We start from the raw sequence: 20442 nt of genomic DNA, 5'->3' as shown, positions 1-20442 counted from the left end.
CTAAAAGATAAATTATTTATTTATAGTTCATTGCTATTTACTAGAAGTCCCGTTTTTAATATTTTTAAATACTTTACAAACATTAAAATAAGCTCTGTCTATTACATTTAGTAAAATAAAAATCCTGCCATGCTAAAAAAAGTTTGAAAATGTATTTTAAGCATGATAACATTATAACATCAAGTGCTGAAAAACAAAAATATTTTTCTATCTTGAATTTAGTTTTCAGTTCTGTTAAATATTTACGACACATACACTAAAGGTTACACTGAGCTGGATCATAAGTAATGGTAAGGTTAAATGTTATTTATCATGGAAAAGTACTACATGCAAATTTAAAATACAATAATGATTAAATGATTAATTGTATCAGTCTTCAAAAAATGTTCTGATCTATTTATTAAATAATGATGGGAAGATATGTCTTGTGACTGCATAGTAATTTTTCAGTACAACATATGCAAATTAGAGTTATTTTATTTTGAATTTAAATTCTAATTTTTAGTACATCATATACATTTTCTATTTTGGTCAGCTTTGTAATATTTATTTTAGTTTTTCTTCCACAGCTTACAGAAATCTATTTTTCATCTTCCTTAAACATGTTCTGTGGGGATTTACATATGTTTGGTTCAGATCTAAGTACTGCAAAAGTTTGCAAGACAAAGGCAGATTTTTTTTTCAAAGCTGACTTATCAAATCAGTAAAATTCACACTGTTTTAATGTGAGTAGCTGCCTAAAAAATCCATTCAAATTATGTCTAGTAAGGCAGAGCCTCATGCTACACATATGCTGGTAAATTTTGCTGATCTGATGCAAGAAATCTGAAATGAATTTTAACTGCTTTTTTGCCACATCTCTATAGAGATGAGATGGTGGTCAGAATGTATTTCCCTCAAAATATCTTTTCATAAAACAAGCAAAGCCATTATGGTAAAACCTGCATCGTTATATAATTATTTGGAGTCTTGCAAAACTGCATGGGAACATTAATCTAATGCAGAATTAGCTCACTATAACTTTAAATTACAAGAGTTGCAGCCCAAACAATGTTGCATAGTGATCTTCCAAACACATTCTCTAACTTCTCTCTGTAAACACCAGGCACTGGCCCTTCACCAAAGAACTCTCCATGCTACATACACAGTTTATTTTATTGATAGCTTTTTTAGTTTTTTAATATTCTGCAAAGCAAACATTAAAACTATTGTTTTCATATACTAGGTGCCACAGAAACCTATCTTTTAACAGCAATGGCCTTTGACCGCTTCATAGCCATATGCAACCCTTTAAGGTATCCATCCATAATGACTATCATATCTTGTTTTGAGTTGGCAGCTTGCTGTTGGGTTATTGGCTTCCTTGGACCTTTAACACAAATCATTTTGTTGTCTCGTCTTATTTTCTGTGGTCCAAACAGAGTTGAACATATCTTCTGTGACTTTAATCCAGTGATGAATTTGGCCTGTTCAGATATTTCACTTAATGTTAGGGTTAATTTTGCCATCAATTCCTTTCTTCTTTTTCTTGCTTTCACTTGTATTATTCTATCCTATTTTAAAATAATTTCCACTGTGTTAAAAATAAAGTCAGCAGAGGGCAGAAAAAAAGCATTTTCTACATGTGGAGCTCATTTGACAGTGGTCTTTCTTTTTTTTGGTAGTGCGAGTTTTATGTATGTTAGACCAATCAAAACAAACTCTGCAAACTATGACCGCCTAATGGCTGTGATTTACTCAGTTTTAACACCAATGTGCAATCGAGTAATTTATAGCTTAAGGAATCAAGAAATTAGACGAGTACTGAGAAAGAAGTTAACAATTATTTTAACATTAAACTGAACTTTCAGTCAAAATTAGCTAAAAACATTCCCAGGTGCATCAAAACAAAAGGTCTGCAAAGTCTTACAATATGTTTGCTTTAGAAAGCAACAGCATCCTAAGCAGAAAAGTCTAACTCCTGCCGGCATGGTGCAGAGAAGGACCCTTGGTCTCTGTGCAAAAGCAGTGGTCCCACACACCCCGAGTCAGAGTTTAAAGTCCATTTCCCCCTTTGTAAGTGATTTGCATTTTTTTGTGGTAATGAAGACGTGCAGTGCTGTATATATGTGCACATTTTTATGACTCACAGTTTAGGCTTTCCTCATTTTTTTAATGAAGGTTTTATTAGTCCTGAAGCCTAAAAATGTCAAATTTTCTCCACAGCAAAATCAGTCAGATACCAGGGTCGGATGGTAATTAGGCTGTAAACAGCTCTCCCCCTCCCTGTTAATCATTGTAACACGATCAGTGAACAGCAACTCTGCCATTGCACACAATGCACTGTCTGGAGGGGGAAGGGGGATGAGGGGGTTTCACTATGAATACTAATGAATGGGAAAGCTCAAACAGAGCTTGCAAAACACAGAGGCATTTCCATGAAGATATAAAGAGGAAAGCTAACAAAAATGTAAGTTTCTGTTTTCATATACATCAGCTGCATATGCCGACTTCATGTACACTCAGTGTTTATTGCTGGCATTTGTTTTGTTTTTTAAATACCTCTGCGAAGTTGGAAATGGGCTACAATCAAAAAAAGGTTTAATTCTGCTGATTGACCTCTGCAAAAAGACCACTGCTTCCACAGAGAGAGCATGGTTATTTCTCTACAGCAAACTGGCAGGGGACAGGCCTTTATACCCAGGTTGTCACTAGTTTTTAAAGAAAACAAACTGTAAAAATGTGTGCACTTTTTTGATGCACCTAGACTATATTTAGTGTATTTGCATTTAAATTTCAGTTGGGCTTTGGAGACCTTGTTTTTAGGATCAAGTGCATACAATACATAATAGTTTATTTATCTCTGGTGGGCACCATCAGTGAGATCTCTTCACTGGAGCACCTAGAGCCTTCATTTATATGTAAAAGGAGCCTGATTCCTTATGCTCCAGTATTGATTCCTTCTTGATGAAAAAATAAACACATAATCCAGTATAGGCATTATAATTTATCAAGTATTCTTTTAATGGAAGGTGCATATTTAGAAGGGTTAAACAACATTTTTGAAAATTAAATTAACCTATAAAGCCTATATGATAGGGGTGTAGTTTCCGAGGTGCGCAAGATGGCCACTTAATTCAGGAGCTCCTGCTCACCTGCACCCAACATTAGCTTCTACAGTCTCTGGGACAACAAAATTAGGAAATTATTTGGGACCCAACACCATGAGGCCTCCAACATTCTGACATCCATTATGGGGACGCTGTATTCTCAGGCTATGGCTCCAGACATCGGAGAAGGCTCCGTGCATGCGTATATAAAGCACCTTCCCACCCGATCTGATCTTACCTCCATTGCCAGTGACATTAAAGATACACTGCATTCTGCAGTGACTAAGCTGAAAGAAGACATTCTGGACGTAGGCCGCAGATTGGGGGCTGTGGAGCACGTTGGAGCCAACAGGAACAGGGAGCTTTGTAAGTTCCGCTTTCAACAGGACACCACCTTGCATTCTCTCATAACCATAGGATGACAGCTCGAGGATCTTGACAACCGAGGGCGCAGGTCAAACATCAGGTTCCAAGGTTTGCTGGAGAGTTTTATGCCTGATGCTGTCTCCTCAACTCTCCTTCAAATTTTCATTGACCCCCTGGAATGGCCTCTGGACTCCCCCATTTTGTTTGTCAGAGCTCACCATATACTCAGACGGTGTAATGCTCAGGACGACTTACCTCGGGATGTAATTTGCTGTCTTCAAAGCTTCTCCCTGAAGGAGGAAATCTTGCAACCATCCAGGCAGAAAGGCGCTGTATTCTTTGAGGGCATGGAAGTGAAATTGTTCCAAGATCTTTCACTAATCACATTGCAACAACGGGCATTACGTCCTTTACTGGAATGCCTACGCCATCAAGGTATAATCTATAGATGGCGTTTCCTGTTTTGCTTATCGGGTACTCACAAGGGTAAGACGGCCCACTTACACACCCCTGAAGAGCATGATGCCTTCTGCTCACAACTGGGCCTTCGTTCGGTCACCGTCCAGGATTGGTATGAAGGTCTGAGACCGTTTATGCCCACATCGCACAATCATCGCGACTCTCTGGTGATTCCAGTGAGGAAGAAGTCCGTCACCAGTAAATAGAGTAAAGTAGATTTCGCTGACCTCGGATCTTCTGCAGCCTTCGTGTAAACTGGCGAGTATAGCTCGAGTATAGCATTTTGTTGCCTTTTTTTAGTTCCCATTACTCAATCAGAAATTTAGTAGTATATGATCACTTGACTGTGCCATTTAACATGGTTTATTTAATTAACCTGTGGGTTTTCTTCCCCCCGTTTTATGCAACTCAATATTGTCTTTTAACCACTATATGGTATTAGCTACAATTGCTTGTGCAGCTTTCCACTCCTTTCCCATGCGGGGTTGGTGGGGTCCCTGTGGCCTAGCCAGAGCTCCCTGATTATGCTTGAGTGTTACTGGATTTGTGGGACCCTGGGACACTACCGGCCTCCATGATGGGTGAGGATTTCTGGAATGATGTAACTGGGGGAACTGGTGGATTGTGTGTTATTATTGCTATGCAGTTTATGAATAGCATGCTCCTCATCTGTTTACTATATTTCACCATCTGATTGCTTAGTCATGATCTCTGACGGCGGGTCTCAGAGTGTAGTATCCTGTAGTCATCCTGTTTGATCTAGGACACTGTTTTACTTTACAGCTGTATACTTTTACTCTGCTATCTTGTTGAGCTGGAATGTGGGTGCTGCGTTCCAACACCTGTACGTATCATTTCATTTACATGTTGAATTCCTCACAGCTGTTGATTTAGGGTCCTCAACCTTTCGTTAGCTGGGAGACAGCAGGATCGGACTCATTACTGCATATGTTATTGCTGGGTTGCGGTGTGACTCAGGTTGTTCGCCTGATGCTTTGAGATATACTTACCTCTGTTACCTCCCCCAATTGTATCGGTCACTCTCCGGTTTCTTTCTTCACCCACTCAGAGTGGGATTTGGACTGACCGCCCCCTACACACCCATAACTCAGTATTTTAAGTGCTACACTGCAGCTCATCACTACCATTCAGCCTTTCATGCTTCCTCCCCTTCCAACAAATCTTGTGGAGTGTCCATACTCATTCATAATCATGTTCCTTTTCAGGTTTAGGACAAACTTAGGGATAGAGATGGATGGTATCTTGCTTTGAAGGATATGATAGGCCAGGTACAATTGACGATAGCCTTAGTTTATTCTCCCAATAGGAACCATGCCACATTCCTGAGCAGATTTATTTCCCACCTATCTGATTTTGCAGCGGTTATGTTAACTGTGGGTGGTGACTTTAATGCACCCGTAAACTCACTCTTGGACACATCTGATAGGAAGTCCTCTCTACCTTATCGTACTCTCAAGTTCTTAAAACAGCATCTTGCTGTTTTGCATCTTTGTGACACCTGGAGGACGCTCAATCCGAACGGTAGAGATTACACAAATTACTCCATTTGTGTAATCTCTAACGTTGTTTCTCGATCAGACCTCCCCAGACTTCAGGCCTCTCACATAGGAAACATAATACCTCAGACCATGCTCCAATTTCGGCCACTTTTTCTCTCACGCCCCTTATTCCACGACAATTGAATTGGCGCCTCAACCCTTCACATTGCTCGTGTTGACACCCTTTCTGCTGACTTAAGAGAATACTTTGCCTTCAATGCTGCTGGAGATATGTCATCAGGGTTATATTTATTTCCTTGGCAGCTAACCTTAAAAGGGCACTACTTGCAAAGATTCAAGAGCTCGCAGCCCGAATTCAATGCTTAGAAGCTGCTCATAAGGAATCTCAAGCCCAGCGAACTTTACAAGAGTTTAAAGGAGAACTATGGGGTCAGTGCTTTTCTCCATAGTTCTCCTAAAGGTCACATGAGGACACAAAGTAGCGTCCTCCTGTCACGCAAAGCTCAGTATACCGCGAGCTGCGGCTCGCGGTATACTGAGACTGAAGCAGCCGGGACGGATCCCGACATTACTGTCGAGATCCACCCAGCTGCGTGATTGACAGCTTGCTCTACCTATCTAGAGGCAGAGCCAGCTGTAGCCTGCCCCCTCCCCGTCCGTTCCGCCATTCAGCACTGGCGGATCGGACTGGGGAAGGGGGGAATCCCTGCAGGGAGCCGTGAGTGACAGTCACGGCTCTCGGCAGGGACAGGATCGAGAAGTGAGCGACTGACGGTATGTGTTCGCTCATTTCCCGATCTGTTGAGCTGACGTGTGACAGTTTCATTGTCACACGTTGGCTCAAACTATGAGGCTGAGTGGTTTTCACTCACCCTCATAGTTCTCATTTAACTTCCGCCGGACAAGAACTCCTTCATTTCCTAATGGTTAAGATACATAGCACTTTCACATTATGCACGGGGAATTTTTACTTAGAAGGTAACAAATGCAGGAAACTTCTAGCCAGGGCAGTCAGTGCAAAAAAATTCAGCTCACATATCCACAGCATACGGAAATCTCCGAATGTGGTGACGCACTCTCCTCCAGAGATAGCCTGTGTTTCCAAGATTACTATACTCTGTTATATAACCTGGGCCCCACTCAATCACTGTACTGTCACCACTCGTATTGCGCGCATTAACTCCTCGCTTACAAAAGCCAACAAACCTAAAATTGATGCATTGCTTGTTGAGGCTTTTGATACCCCCCTTACTGAAGAGGAAATATTGACCTCCATCAAACAATCTAAACCTGGAAAAAGCCCCGAACCAGACAGTCTATCTTCTCAATATTACAAATCGTTCTTGGCTATTTTGCTTCCTCACATGTTGTCAACATACAATTCCATTGACCCTACCCAACAACGTCCACTTCAACAGCTTTAACCTCACATTACAGTACTTCCTAAAGAAGGTAAGGACCCTCAGTCCTGCTCTAGTTACAGACCCATGTCTTTATTGAACGTGGATTTGAAGATTTTTACAAGGGGCCTGTCGAATTGCCTTCTCCCACTGTTACCCTCCTTGATTACCACCAATCAGGTGGGATTTATCCTGGGCTGAGAGGCTAAAGAAAACACCATCAAACCGCTCACCTTAATTCACTGGGCTGGGCCAACGGAATCTTGAATCGCTTGTTCTGTCGACTGATGCAGAGAAGGCATTCGACAGGGTGGCCTGGGACTTCATGTTTGAGGTTCTCTGGCATATAGGCTTAGGGAATCGTATGCTGCAATAGATACGTACCCATTGTCCCCAACACTGTGTCCTGACTCTAGGACCATTCATTAGATTGGTCAAGGCCGATGCTAACATCTATGGTATCACGTTGGGTGATACGGAACACATACGGAACACAAGACAGCAGCATACGTGGAGAACTAACTCTTCTTCCTCACAGACACACACTCCTCCCTAACACATTTAATGTCTTTATTTGACACGTATGGCTCCCTGACCAATCTTAAAATAAACTTTTTGAAATCTGAAATCAACCCTACAGCGTTGCTGTTAAAATCGACGTTTACCTTCCAATGGCGCCCCTCACATATTCAATATTTAGAAATTAAGCTGGCCTCGGACCTGACGCGTTTTGTATGCTTCTAATTTTGCTACCCTACATGATATGATACAGAAAGTTTTAATTAACTGGCGACTTTTTCCTGGTTTGGGAGAGCAGCTCTCTTGAAAATGAATGTCCTCCCCAGACTACTATGCTTATTCCAATACCATACCTATTAGATTGCCACGTTCTTTGTTCCGCAAGTTACCACTTTTTCCTCTTTTGTCTGGAGTGATAAGAGTACACGTCTTCCTTGGTTCCTCCTTAAAGCACCCAAAAGTAGCGGAGGCTTCAATATACTGGACATGTATACATACTACAAAGCTGCACAACTTTCTAGGATAATACATTGGCATGTACGCGCTGACGCCAAATTATAGGTGTCCGTGGAAGAGATCCGTGGTCAGGAATTTCCTTGTCATCTATAATATGGCTTGGAGATTCGTTCTGGGCAGCTGAAGTGTGGACTCATCCTCTCATAGGTGCAACTCTAGATGTTTTTTCTCACTTGCGATGAGGCAATGTGTTTACCTCATTACACAGCCCCATGGTGCCTTTAACACACAACCGAGATTTTCCTCCAGGTGCTACAAAGGAAATCCTATCTTGTTGGACTCCAGAGCTGCCCCTAAGGGTGAAACTCTTTTTTAAGTCGCAAACCTTTTTAAACAAAAGTGATCTTGCAAAATTACACAACGTGGATCTGTCCCTTGGTGGATCTATTTTCAGGTACATCATTATTTGATGACACCTGATCATAAATCCAACTTTTCCAGAAACCTCACACCTTTTGAAAAGATCTTCTTGGGAGATGGACCATCCAGAGATTTGATCTCCTGGCTGTACGCTTTGACCAGAGATACCAACATAAAACCTTTGCCTAACCTACACAACAAATGGGAAGAACACTTGAAATTAGCATAACTGAACATTCTTGGTCAGACATCTGCACAGCTGTCCACAAGTATACGATCAATAGCAGGATACAAGAAACTAATTTTAAACTTAACTTTTTGGTATAGGACTCCCCACTTATTACACCGCGTATACCCTGCTTTACCATCATCTTGTTGGAGATGTCATGACGGGGATGGCACACTCTCCCACATTTTCTGGTCCTGCCCACGCATTCAACCTTACTGGTGTCAGGTGCATACTGTGATCGAAAGCATCACGGGCACTGCTCTGCAATTTTTACCCAAGGTCTTTCCTTTTACATTGGAGATCAGAATCCTCCTTGGGCACCTATGAATCACTACATAGACAACTCATTAATGCTGCACGTACAATCATTCCCCGGTACTCGAGGCAGAAGCACACGCCCACTATAAGGGAATAGCTTGTCCAAGTCGAGAATGTACATGCATTGGAGGAGCTACTTGCAACCAACAGGATACTCTGGACAGTTTCATAGCACAGTCAGCCTTCAGGTTCTATTTCAAGTGTACTAATGACTTTGACAAATTGAAATACTGACGGAGACCAATGTATGGTCTTGCGCTCTGATGCAACGGATATGTTCCCATTTTCTGGCACACCACACCATGAAACTTGGCTTATACTCCTCCCACTTCCCAGCCTTCCTCCTCCCAATCCTGAACCATGCATTCCCTACTTTCCACACTCCCCCCTCCCCACCTCCCTCCTTTCTTCACTTTCTCACTATCTACTCTTTACTCTTCCTGATCTCTTTTCAATTCTTTACTTGCCTCTTTTCTTTTCTGGTCCCTCTAAAAATTTGATGCTCATTGTTACTATGGGAAATGATGGAATGCCATTTATCTTTATTGACAGATATGTAGCCTCCCTTTTGATAATCATCATTCTAGAATCCTCTTGTGAGTTTTAAAATATTGTCAATGAGACTACTGCCTCTGACCTGTTAATACTATCACTGAATACCTAATGTTACTGGATTTATGGTTCCGCTGTTCATATTTTGAATGTTACCATTTCTCTTTATTTTTTACTGTAAGGTATTGACATGCTGACTATCTCCTTACCTTGTTTGTATTGCAAAACCTAATAAAACTTATTTGAAATTAAAAAAAAGAAGCCATTATGATATTTTTGTGGCTGGGCATAGATATACTTTAAAATGCTAAAAGACTATATAAGCTGTAAGTTTACCATACATCCTGCATCTGTTCCTTTGCTCTAATGTGGACTATCACTTCTTTTACTTCAACAGAAGGAGTAAGAATCCTAATACTGATTTTGTAATAAATTCTATTCACACAGTCACACAGTAACACTTACATTAAAGCCTTCCCTATGGCCAAGTTAGATGAACAGAAAACTTTAATGTAAGTTTTGTATAGCTGACTTTTGCTTATTTGAATGCACATCTACAGGTAGGCTGTCAATGGTATGTAAATTAGCGTTAATAAATTAATAAAATAAATAACTATAGTTAGACTGAGTCTCATTTATCAATCTGTATAAAAGGAAAGGGGTTTGCACCCCAGTAGCAGCCAGTCCTGTGCCAAAATAACAAATACCTTACCCTATCTTATAGGAAACATCAGAACATACTTATAAATATTTGTGGGCCTTCATCCATGTCTCCATAAAAAGGACCTGTCACATCTCTTTGCTATCACATAGAGGGTTTCTTAGCCCCCTTTGTGATAACAATAACGTTAAGTAAAAAAAAAAAAGAAGGAAAAAAAAATTAATGTTGCAATTTTTTTTTTAACTCACACATGAAAAAGAATTTAAAAAAAAACACAAAATGTTTTAAAAGTCCCGACCCATACATACACGTGTGCAAACATGCGTCTGGTGCACATACATGCAAACATTACGATTGCGCCTATTACACCGCACATGTTACATATCACAGCGAACGTCGCAGTGAGAGCAATAATTCTAGGTCCAATAATCACTGATAACACTAAACTGATGAGCGGTAAAAGCTTTTAAAGCCCCGCATATGGTCAATTTTGGGTATGGTAGTTTTTTGCGGGTGCGCACAATTTTAAGGCTTGACATGTTTGGTGTCTATTTACCCGACGTTACTCCGTCTTTTATATGTTACCAAAAATATGGGTAAAAATAATTGTTTGCCAACATAATGTAAAGAAAAAAACATTACATTTTCAGTAATTTTTCCTTAATATAGTAAAAAAAAAAAATCCTAGTGGTGATTAAATACCACCAAAAAAAAGCTCTATCTGTCCCCCCAAAAATGGTATAAAATTAATTTCAGTTCAGTGGTGCATGATGATATAGGAATAATTGTCAGTCAAAGTACCGCTGCACTGAATACTGCAAAACGGCCTGGCCAGGAAGGGGGTGTAAACACCTGGTCAGCAGGTGTTATAAGAAACTGTAGGGGGCAATTTTTCTTTAGTGTTTGTGGGGGCAGTACGGCAGTGAAAGTGTGGCCTCCTGTTGTGTTGATGCCAGCCTGCATATCCTTCAGCATTTTTGGGGAGGCGTTGTAAAAAAGGGTTGTCCCCTTCCAAAGAACTTGTACCAGGTGACATGTTCTGGCTTTTAAGGAGAATTATGGGGTGAGTGAAATAATTCAAGCCGACCTGTGACACTATTGATAGGGATGATATCGCTGATCACTGAGTTCCCGATCCTCTCCCTGCAGCTCCCCACAGGGATTTCCTCCTCCCCTCTCAATTTCTCCGGGGAGGGGGTGGGCACAGCTGGCTCTGTCTCTGGAGAGGCAGAGCCAGCTGTCATTCAGCCAGTGGGATGGATCTCCACTATATTGCCGGGCTCCCTCCCGGCTCATGGGTCACAGAAGGACATTAGTATATGTGACTTCCTGTGACTCAATAGAGAACTATGGGCCAACCTTTTTTGCCCATAGAGGTCTTCAAAGTACATTCAATGCCCATGGTGACTTATATTCAATCCACCTACATACCAAACCAATCACCCCAGGAAACAATTAATTAGCAATATAGTTTAATATTCTAAACATGGACCTAAAGCTCAATTATTTGTTCAAACTCTGCATCACAAAACGAGCTACACTCTTCCTGTACTTAGAAAATATGCCTAGAAAAAAAGTGAAAAATTAAAATAATAAAAATATGGGGGTAAAAGTATCTTTGCAAGTGGAGCATGTGGTGTTAGTGACTAGCTTTGCAGCTGGTTTGCAAAACAAAAATTACCACTTTCTATTGGTGTTAAAGTGCAATGTTTAAGAAAAACCAAGATTTAATAAAGGCACTCCTTTGGCTATCCTTTTGGGTATAAGATAAACTTTACAGCAGATTTGTAAAAATAAGAAGAATTTTTTGAGACTATTGTTTACATGTATTAGATGACAACACAAGAGCAACATAGTTACATGGTATTTAAGGTTAAATAAAGTCCATCAAGTTCAACCTTTGTTTGTCTCTGTGTGTGTTGTGCGTGCATGTTTGTATAGGAGTCCCTGTGTGGTCTACTTTTTAAGAGTACCTGTACCCCTGTAGTAGTTCACTGGCAGATTAATTCTACCAATGCCCAGCAGTTATTAGTAACACAGTTATTACCACAGTAGTTTCCCGGCAGATTAATACTACCAATTCCCAGCAGTTATTAGTAACACTTATTACCAAAGTAATTATTTGTCAGATAAATACTACCAATGCCCAGTAGTTTTTCGTAACACAGTTATTGCCACAGTAATTCCCTGACAGATTAAAACTACCAATGCCCAGCAATTATTAGTATCACAGTACCATCATAATTCCCCAGCAGATTAATTAATACTAATAATTAATACTACTAATGCCCTGCAGTTATTACTAACACTGCGATAATAACTGTGTTACTAATAACTGTAATTCCCCGGCAGATTAATACTTAATACTACCAATGCCAAGCAGCTAATACCGCAACACTTGAATTACCTCAGATTACACAGATTTTTTATTTATTTTTCTTTTATTGTACCCAATGCGCTGTCCCCAGTCTAGCTTGCAGCAGCTTACTTACAGTTTCTCTTTGCCTGCTCAATGGACTACTGTTTCTCTCCCCTCAGCTTTCAGCATACAATCCTTCAGCCAGACAGCCTGTCCTATTCACAATTCACAACCCCCACTCAGCTCCTGCTCAGCTCCTGTCACCAGCACCTGATTCGCTTACAAGCCCCTCTGAAACCGCAATACCACTCTGGCCTCTCTTCACAGCGTTGCCTGCCCCTTCTACTGTGGGCCCCCAAGACTACCTCTCACCACTGCTCTATCCGTCCACACAATTTCCACCTCCTACAGCTCCTTCTCTTACTCCTGCTCCTCCTGTCTCCCCAGCCTTACTATCAATCAATTGCTCTTCTACGAATCGATCCGAGCACCCTCTCACTCAGTCTCTCTGCACCGATCCGATCACCCCTCTCACGCTCTCTGCTATGATCCAATCAGGGGCGTATCCAGAGTCTAGTCTAGTCTAGTCTAGGGGGGGGGGGCGCTGCCAGATAATAAGCCCCCCCATCTGACTCTTCAACTGCTACTGTGCCACCCCTTTCCTCTCTCACTGCCTATGTGTCCACTGCCCCCCGGCTCTCCCCCCGGGTACAACGCACTCACCTGGCCTCTCCTTCTGGGATATTTCCGCCGCTGCCAGCCTTGGTCTGTACTCACACAAATTAGGCAGCTGCAAAGCCCCAGCGTGGGCCGAGACGGCCGCCTAATTTGCCTGACTACAGTGCAGCCTCTGCTTTGGGTCCCGATTGTTCTGTGCGGCTGGCTGGGCCCAGCATAGGGGCAGAGGGAGCAATAATAATAAACGCAGGGTGCTGGTCAGTAATGTAACGCAGTGCGGAGCTCAGTATAACGCAGAGTGCAGAGATTAGTAATGTAACGCAAGGTGCAGAGGTCAGTAATGTAACGCATGTGCGGAGGTCAGTAATGTGACGCAGTGCGGAGGTCAGTAATGTGACGCAGTGCGGAGGTCAGTATAACGCAGAGTGCAGAGATTAGTAATGTAACGCAGAGTGCGGAGGTCAGCAATGTAACGCATGTGCGGAGGTCCATAATGTGACGCAGTGCGGAGGTCAGTAATGTGACGCAATGTGGAAGTCAGTAAAGTAACGCAGAGTGCAGAGGTCAGTAATGTGACGCAGCGCGGAGGCCAGTAATGTGACGCAGTGCGGACGTCAGTAATGTGACGCAGTGTGGAGGTCAGTAATGTGACGCAGTGCGGAGGTCATCAATGTGACGAGGAGTGCGGTGGTCAGTAAGGTGACGCAGTGCGGAGGTCAGTAATGTGACGCAGTGCGGAGGTCAGTAATGTGACGCAGTGCGGAGGTCACTATGGGCCCTAATAGTGGCATGACCTTCAGTTTTACAAGTTCACATTGATTTGACACAAGCTGAAAAAACATTTTATCAATAAGCACTAAAAATAGCAAAATGGTAGACTTTATTGCTGTCCTCTGAACCCCCCGGCGTGGGTCGATGTCTTCTTGGTCTGTACTCACACAAATTAGGCAGCTGCAAAGCCCCAGCGTGGGCCGAGACGGCCGCCTAATTTGCCTGACTACAGTGCAGCCTCTGCTTTGGGTCCCGATTGTTCTGTGCGGCTGGCTGGGCCCAGCATAGGGGCAGAGGGAGCAATAATAATAAACGCAGGGTGCTGGTCAGTAATGTAACGCAGTGCGGAGCTCAGTATAACGCAGAGTGCAGAGATTAGTAATGTAACGCAAGGTGCAGAGGTCAGTAATGTAACGCATGTGCGGAGGTCAGTAATGTGACGCAGTGCGGAGGTCAGTAATGTGACGCAGTGCGGAGGTCAGTATAACGCAGAGTGCAGAGATTAGTAATGTAACGCAGAGTGCGGAGGTCAGCAATGTAACGCATGTGCGGAGGTCCATAATGTGACGCAGTGCGGAGGTCAGTAATGTGACGCAATGTGGAAGTCAGTAAAGTAACGCAGAGTGCAGAGGTCAGTAATGTGACGCAGCGCGGAGGCCAGTAATGTGACGCAGTGCGGACGTCAGTAATGTGACGCAGTGTGGAGGTCAGTAATGTGACGCAGTGCGGAGGTCATCAATGTGACGAGGAGTGCGGTGGTCAGTAAGGTGACGCAGTGCGGAGGTCAGTAATGTGACGCAGTGCGGAAGTCAGTAATGTGACGCAGTGCGGAGGTCAGTAATGTGACGCAGTGCGGAGGTCAGTAATGTGACGCAGTGCGGAGGTCACTATGGGCCCTAATAGTGGCATGACCTTCAGTTTTACAAGTTCACATTGATTTGACACAAGCTGAAAAAACATTTTATCAATAAGCACTAAAAATAGCAAAATGGTAGACTTTATTGCTGTCCTCTGAACCCCCCGGCGTGGGTCGATGTCTCTATCAACAGCACCAATTGCCCCCCGGCATCAGGGTGTGGGTGTCTGTGCCCACAATAACCCCCCTCCCTGGCGTCGGTCAGTGTCTATATACACACATCGTGGAGTTGGCTTGAGAAGACTTACCTTAATTAGCTGTGCTCCGCTCCCGCCTTCAGCCCGGCAAACGAAAACTCCGCCCCTAGAAAAAAACCTCCCTGCACGCACTCAGGGAGATACCAACTTTTGGGGGAGGGAGGGGGGAGGACCGTACCATCTGAACTGTCATTATTTAATAGCAAAAACGGCTTGGTTGGAGCCCGGCCCCCCCGGCCGACTGGGCCCCTTATTTACTACTGGCCGCACCCCCTTTATGGCGGCCCTGCCTATGATCCTCGCACACGGCCGGGACATACAGCAGTCAAGCTGTCACAGAGTTAACTGCGGTTCAGTGTAAAAAACCAGCATATTACTGTACTATGCCGTTTTTTTACACTGAACTGCAGTTAACTCTGTGACAGCTTGACTGCTGTATGTCCCGGCCGTGTGCGAGGATGTACTCCTCTCCTGTCACTGGTACCGCGGGTGGGAGCGGCACTATCTCAGGGGGGGGGGGCCTGGATCCACCACTGGATCCAATCACCCCTTTCACTCAGTCGCACTCTCAGTCGATCACACTTTACTATCAATCAGTCACACTTCTACGATCCGATCCCAGCACTCCTCCGCGCTCCGATACGATCACTCCTCTCAGCCACTTTGCTCCGATGCAATCACCCCTCTCGCTCCTGCGCTGATGCCCCTGTGCTGCACGTGTCTGCTCGCTCTGCCTGCCCTGCTTATGCAATATATGGGTTTCCTGTAACAATACTGTATGTGGTTAACTAACAGGCAGTTGCTACAATATATATATGGAATAAATCTGCGCTAATCGTGAAGAGATTTAATATATAAAGAAAGTTTTTTTAAACCTGGGTTTAGGGTTAGAAAGCCGCCAGACAAAGGTTAGTATTGAAATCTCATATGATGTAGGGTAAGTGTGCAGCGCTATTTAACCTTCCCAGTGTAAACTGCAATTTTAATAAAAATCTCCTTACTTTTGGTATAAACTCCAGTGATCCATGTGTATACTGTATATAAATACCTGTAGCAACTATAAGAAAAATCTCCTTACTTTTGGTATAAACTCCAGTGATCCGTGTATATATAAATACCTGTCACAAGATTTTAACGTGAAAATTTGCTCAAAGGTGCATTTAAATAAACAATTATGGAAGAAAAAAACTGGTGAATGAATCACTTCTAAATGTGGCAACTAAAATGTGCATTCGAATAAACAATTAATGAAAAAAACGAGTGAATGAATCACATCTACATATGGCAACTAACAAATAACTGAAATAAGTGCCGCAAAGGCAGTGATATCCACTTATAAGTACACTTTGCAACAACTGTATGAGTGTAACAAAAAAACAACCTCTATTCAAACTAGCGACTAAGTAATACATTATTTTAGGTGAAACCACCAAGTCCATCAAACCAATGACAAAAAAGAATAAAAATAAAAAAACTTTTCCGTGAGATTGCACTCCACCTATGTGAGGCTATGCACTCACCCCAATTGTCCTGCTAATGGTAAGTATCTGTCCTGATGGTCTGGATCAGACTGAAATAGTAAACCTCCTAAGTGTTTCAGAAGAAAGAAAAAGCAATCAGTTCAAATGAAAATCTTCAAAGCTCCGGTAGTGTTTTGATCTAAGAGTAATTCTCATTTCATCTTGGGTTGAAGGAACCTGTGCTAAGAGATATATGGAGGCTGCCCTTGTTCATCTCTCTCTTTCTCTCTCTCTCTCTCCTTCTCCCTCTCCCTCTCCTTGTTACCTGGCTGACATGCTTATTTAATGTCATCAGCGCTTGATTTACCAAAATGTTGCAAGCGTCTTCGGGATTAAAGTCAAAATCAATTCATTTTGGGTTTCGGATTCAGACAAATCCGACATTCTTGTTAATTCCGGATGCGTTAGATAATTCCGAATGAATTCCAGCAAAGTGACATAAAAAAAGTGACATTTTTCTTTTTAACCTTTGACAGTCCACAAAAACAATATTAAAAAAAAGCGTAGGGTCCCCCCTTAATTCATACCAGACTCTTTGACTCTGGTAGGAAATTTTGGGGGGACCCCAACACCAAAAAAAACAAAAAAGCCCCCCCTAAAATCTCTTATCAGAGCCTTGATCCGAGCAGCAGCCTATCAGAGCAGGAAAGGGGGGATGTGCGTGTGGCCCACCTCCTGCACCATACCAGGCCACATGCCCTTGTCATGGAGAGGGTGCTTTGCCACCAGGGGGATGGTCTGGAAAAGCACCTTGTCCCCATGTCTGTGCGTACAATGGCCTCTTCTCCACAACCCTGGCCCAGTGGTTGGCGGGCAGGGGGCCCTATCTGAATTTGGGTGCCACCTTTCATAATTTACATAGTTTACATAGTATTTGGGGTTGAATAAAGACATACGTCCATCAAGTCCAACCCATATAGCGGCATACAGATGCCGCTCCCCCTTGTTGTTACCCCTACTCATTTACCAAATAAACATTAGAAATGTAAATAAACACAGAATGCCGTGAAAAGCCCTTTATTTGAAAAAGAAAAACCTAACAAAGGTTTTTGATAATGTCTTTATTAAAAAAACAAAATGTCCATCGATGTAATCCACTGGTCAATCACATGGTCCAGTGATGTAGATCCACGTCAATGACGAGGGACGACAGCCACTGACTCACCGAAAGAAGAAAAAAAACAGACATCCACCAACCCGTTCGAAACTGACGAACACCGTCCACAAAATGAAAGGTCTGATCCGAATGTCAATAAAGAGGCGGCGCAAGTTCTGATGTCACAGGACTAGTTCTGTTGACATTCGGGACCAGACCTGTCATAATAATAACTCTGTTCCCGAATAACATGTGAGAGCTCCCGAATGCTATTCAGGTCTGGGACCCGAGTCAACTTACTCTATTCACTTACCTGCTCTTTGTAACATCCACATGTGTCTTCATTTTTATTATTATTATTATTATACAGGATTTATATAGCGCCAACAGTCTGTGCAGCGCTTTACAATGTAAGGAAGACATTACAATCACAATACAAATCAAGACAAGATGGTAAGGAGGGCCCTGCCCGTGAGGGCTTACAATCTAAAAGGGAGGGGGAAGTGATACATGAGGAGGGAGCTGTGTGGGGATGAATTGTTTGAGAACGTGATGTTTGAGCGGTTAGGTTGAGGTGGGATAGGCTTCCCTGAAGAGATGAGTCTTTAGGGAATGCCTAAAGGCAGTCAAGATGGGCGACAGACGGACAGGTTGGGGTAAATAATTCGAGAGGATGGGAGAGACTCTAGAGAAGTCCTAGAGGCAAGCATGGGAGGAGTTGACGAGGGAGCTGGAAAGCAGGAGGTCTTGGGATGAGCAGAGCCGACGGCTAGGGTGATACTTTGAGACCAGGTTTGAGATATAGCCGGGGGCAGAGTTGTGGATGGCTTTGTAACTGATTGTGCGATTGGAAGCCAGTGCAGGGATTGACAAAGGATAAAATTCAAAACATTAACAGAGGGGGGTTGCAGACACTGAGCGGTTGGTTAGGTGAATGAGTCTGGCAGCTGCATTCATGATAGACTGAAAGGGGGATAGCCTGTGTAGTGGAAGGCCAATGAGGAGCGAGTTGCAATAGTCAAGACGAGATATAACAAGCGAGTGGATGAGTAATTTTGCGGTTTCTTTGGTGAGGAAGGGGCGTATTTTGGAGATGTTACGAAGGTGAAGGCGACAGGATTTGGATAGTGATTGGATGTGGGGAAGAAAGGTGAGGTCTGAGTCAAGGATGACACCTATGACCTTGGCAGAAGTGTTGCGACATCCAGACGGATATGTCAGATAGTAGATTAGTGACACGAGAGGACACAGAGGGGGTGAGTTGTGGAGTAGAAAGATAGATTTTAGTGTCATCGGCATAGAGATGGTATTGGAAGCCATGTGAGGTTATTAACTGACCAAGGGAGGAGGTTTAGATAGAGAAGAGAAGGGGTCCAAGAACAGAGCCCTGGGGGATCCCTACAGGAAGAGGAGGGGAGGAGTTATATTTGTAGGTGACGCTAAAGGAGCGCTTAGGTGGGTAGGAGGAGAACCACGAGAGAGCAGAGTCTTGTAGCCCAAGTGACTGGAGTTTTTTGAGGAGGAGCAGGTGGTCAACAGTGTCAAAAGCAGCAGAAAGGTCTAATAGCAAGAGTAGGGAGTAGTGGCCTTTGTTTTTAGCAGTGAGTAGGTCAGTTAGTGAGTTTTAGGAGGACGGTTTCAGTGGAGTGTAGGGGGCGAAAGCCGGATTGTAAGGGGTCGAGAAGGCTGTGATCAGCGAGGTGGCGACTTAGATGAGGCGTTCTAGGAGTTTGGAGGTGAAAGGGAGTAAGGAGATTGGTCTGCGATTATTGAGGTCGGAGGGACCATTGAGGGTTTTTTGGGTATTGGGGTGACCAGGTCATGCTTCAGAGGGGAGGGAAAGATTCCAGTAGAGAGTGAGAGATTGTAAATGTGAGCAAGAGAGTCTAGGATAGAGCAAGAGGGTGACCGAAGTAGCGGTGAGGGAACAGGGTCCAGGGGGCAAGTTGAGTCAGTGATGTCACAACGCCTGGGAAGAAAGAGGAGGATAGTTCATCAGAAGATTGAATTTAAATATTTCATTCACAGAAGTTTTGTTTACTGGTATATTTGTTTTTTACACATATTATTTGTTTACTTCTTTGGGTGATATCGCCGCTTCACATATTTGAATGATATTAATGCAGGCTCATGCAGCCATTTTAAGTGAGCAGCTGTAAGGAGGAACGCCCAGTTATTTACAGTAATCGAGCACAGAAGTTTCTATAGAAAATTATTTGTTATTATACTTAACTTAACATTAACAGTTGATTATATATCAATATATTAATGATCAACTTAACATTAATAGTTGATCATTCCAAATAATTTGTTCCTTGAAAATGATTGTTTGATGCAACAAAGAAAAAATAGTCAATTCATTCAGAATTTCCACCAGGAGGGATTGTTCCTTTTCTATAGAAATAATAGTTTACTAACTTAAAGCCCACTATGTTGCAATAAATAACCAGAATTACTAACCTGGAAGTGTCTCCTTAAATGGGGACCATTATGTTGTTGTTCATGCAATAAAATATAATTATTTATAAATGTACCTATTTTTGTCATCTCTAACAAGTCTTTAGGGGTAGTTGGGGACTGCAGCTAAACTACATCTGGGATCTTGGGAAATGCCCTAGTACCTGGTGTATCACTAATTAAATAATTTTGTTTACTGTTTTGTAAGTAATTGAGCGTCACATGTGCATATGGACTCTCCATAAATACATATATATGCTAGATACACCTTTGTTATTCACTCTGATCTTATTAGGAAGAAATGCATACAGAATACAATGAAGGTTGTCTAAAGGATATATAAATATATATATATTTTTTAAAAAGTATCATAAAATGTGACTATGTATATGCATGGAAATTTACCAAAAGATTTTCCATTTTGTTATCCTCAGTTTTTAAATACTTTGCAAATCAGTC

General features: G+C 42.5%; 1 protein-coding gene across 1 annotated transcript in view; it reads left to right on the top strand.

The window, feature by feature from the left end:
* Window positions 1-1218: 1218 nt before the first annotated feature.
* The window catches only part of LOC108800246 (olfactory receptor 6N2-like), a gene marked incomplete at its 5' end in the record, with an annotated part of 24054 nt that continues 4830 nt past the window's right edge, over window positions 1219-20442 (top strand). The window contains 2 exons of the mRNA XM_018572212.1: window positions 1219-1814; window positions 8168-8263. Of these exons, the coding sequence (XP_018427714.1) occupies window positions 1219-1814; window positions 8168-8263 (692 nt within the window). The remainder of the gene's footprint in view (window positions 1815-8167; window positions 8264-20442) is intronic.

The sequence above is a fragment of the Nanorana parkeri genome, unplaced genomic scaffold (assembly GCF_000935625.1).
Source record: "Nanorana parkeri isolate BGI_ZX_2015 unplaced genomic scaffold, ASM93562v1 scaffold1969, whole genome shotgun sequence".
NCBI classification, from domain to species: domain Eukaryota; kingdom Metazoa; phylum Chordata; class Amphibia; order Anura; family Dicroglossidae; genus Nanorana; species Nanorana parkeri.
Note: the sequence above shows the minus strand (reverse complement) of the source record. Positions and strands in the feature narration are given on the sequence as shown.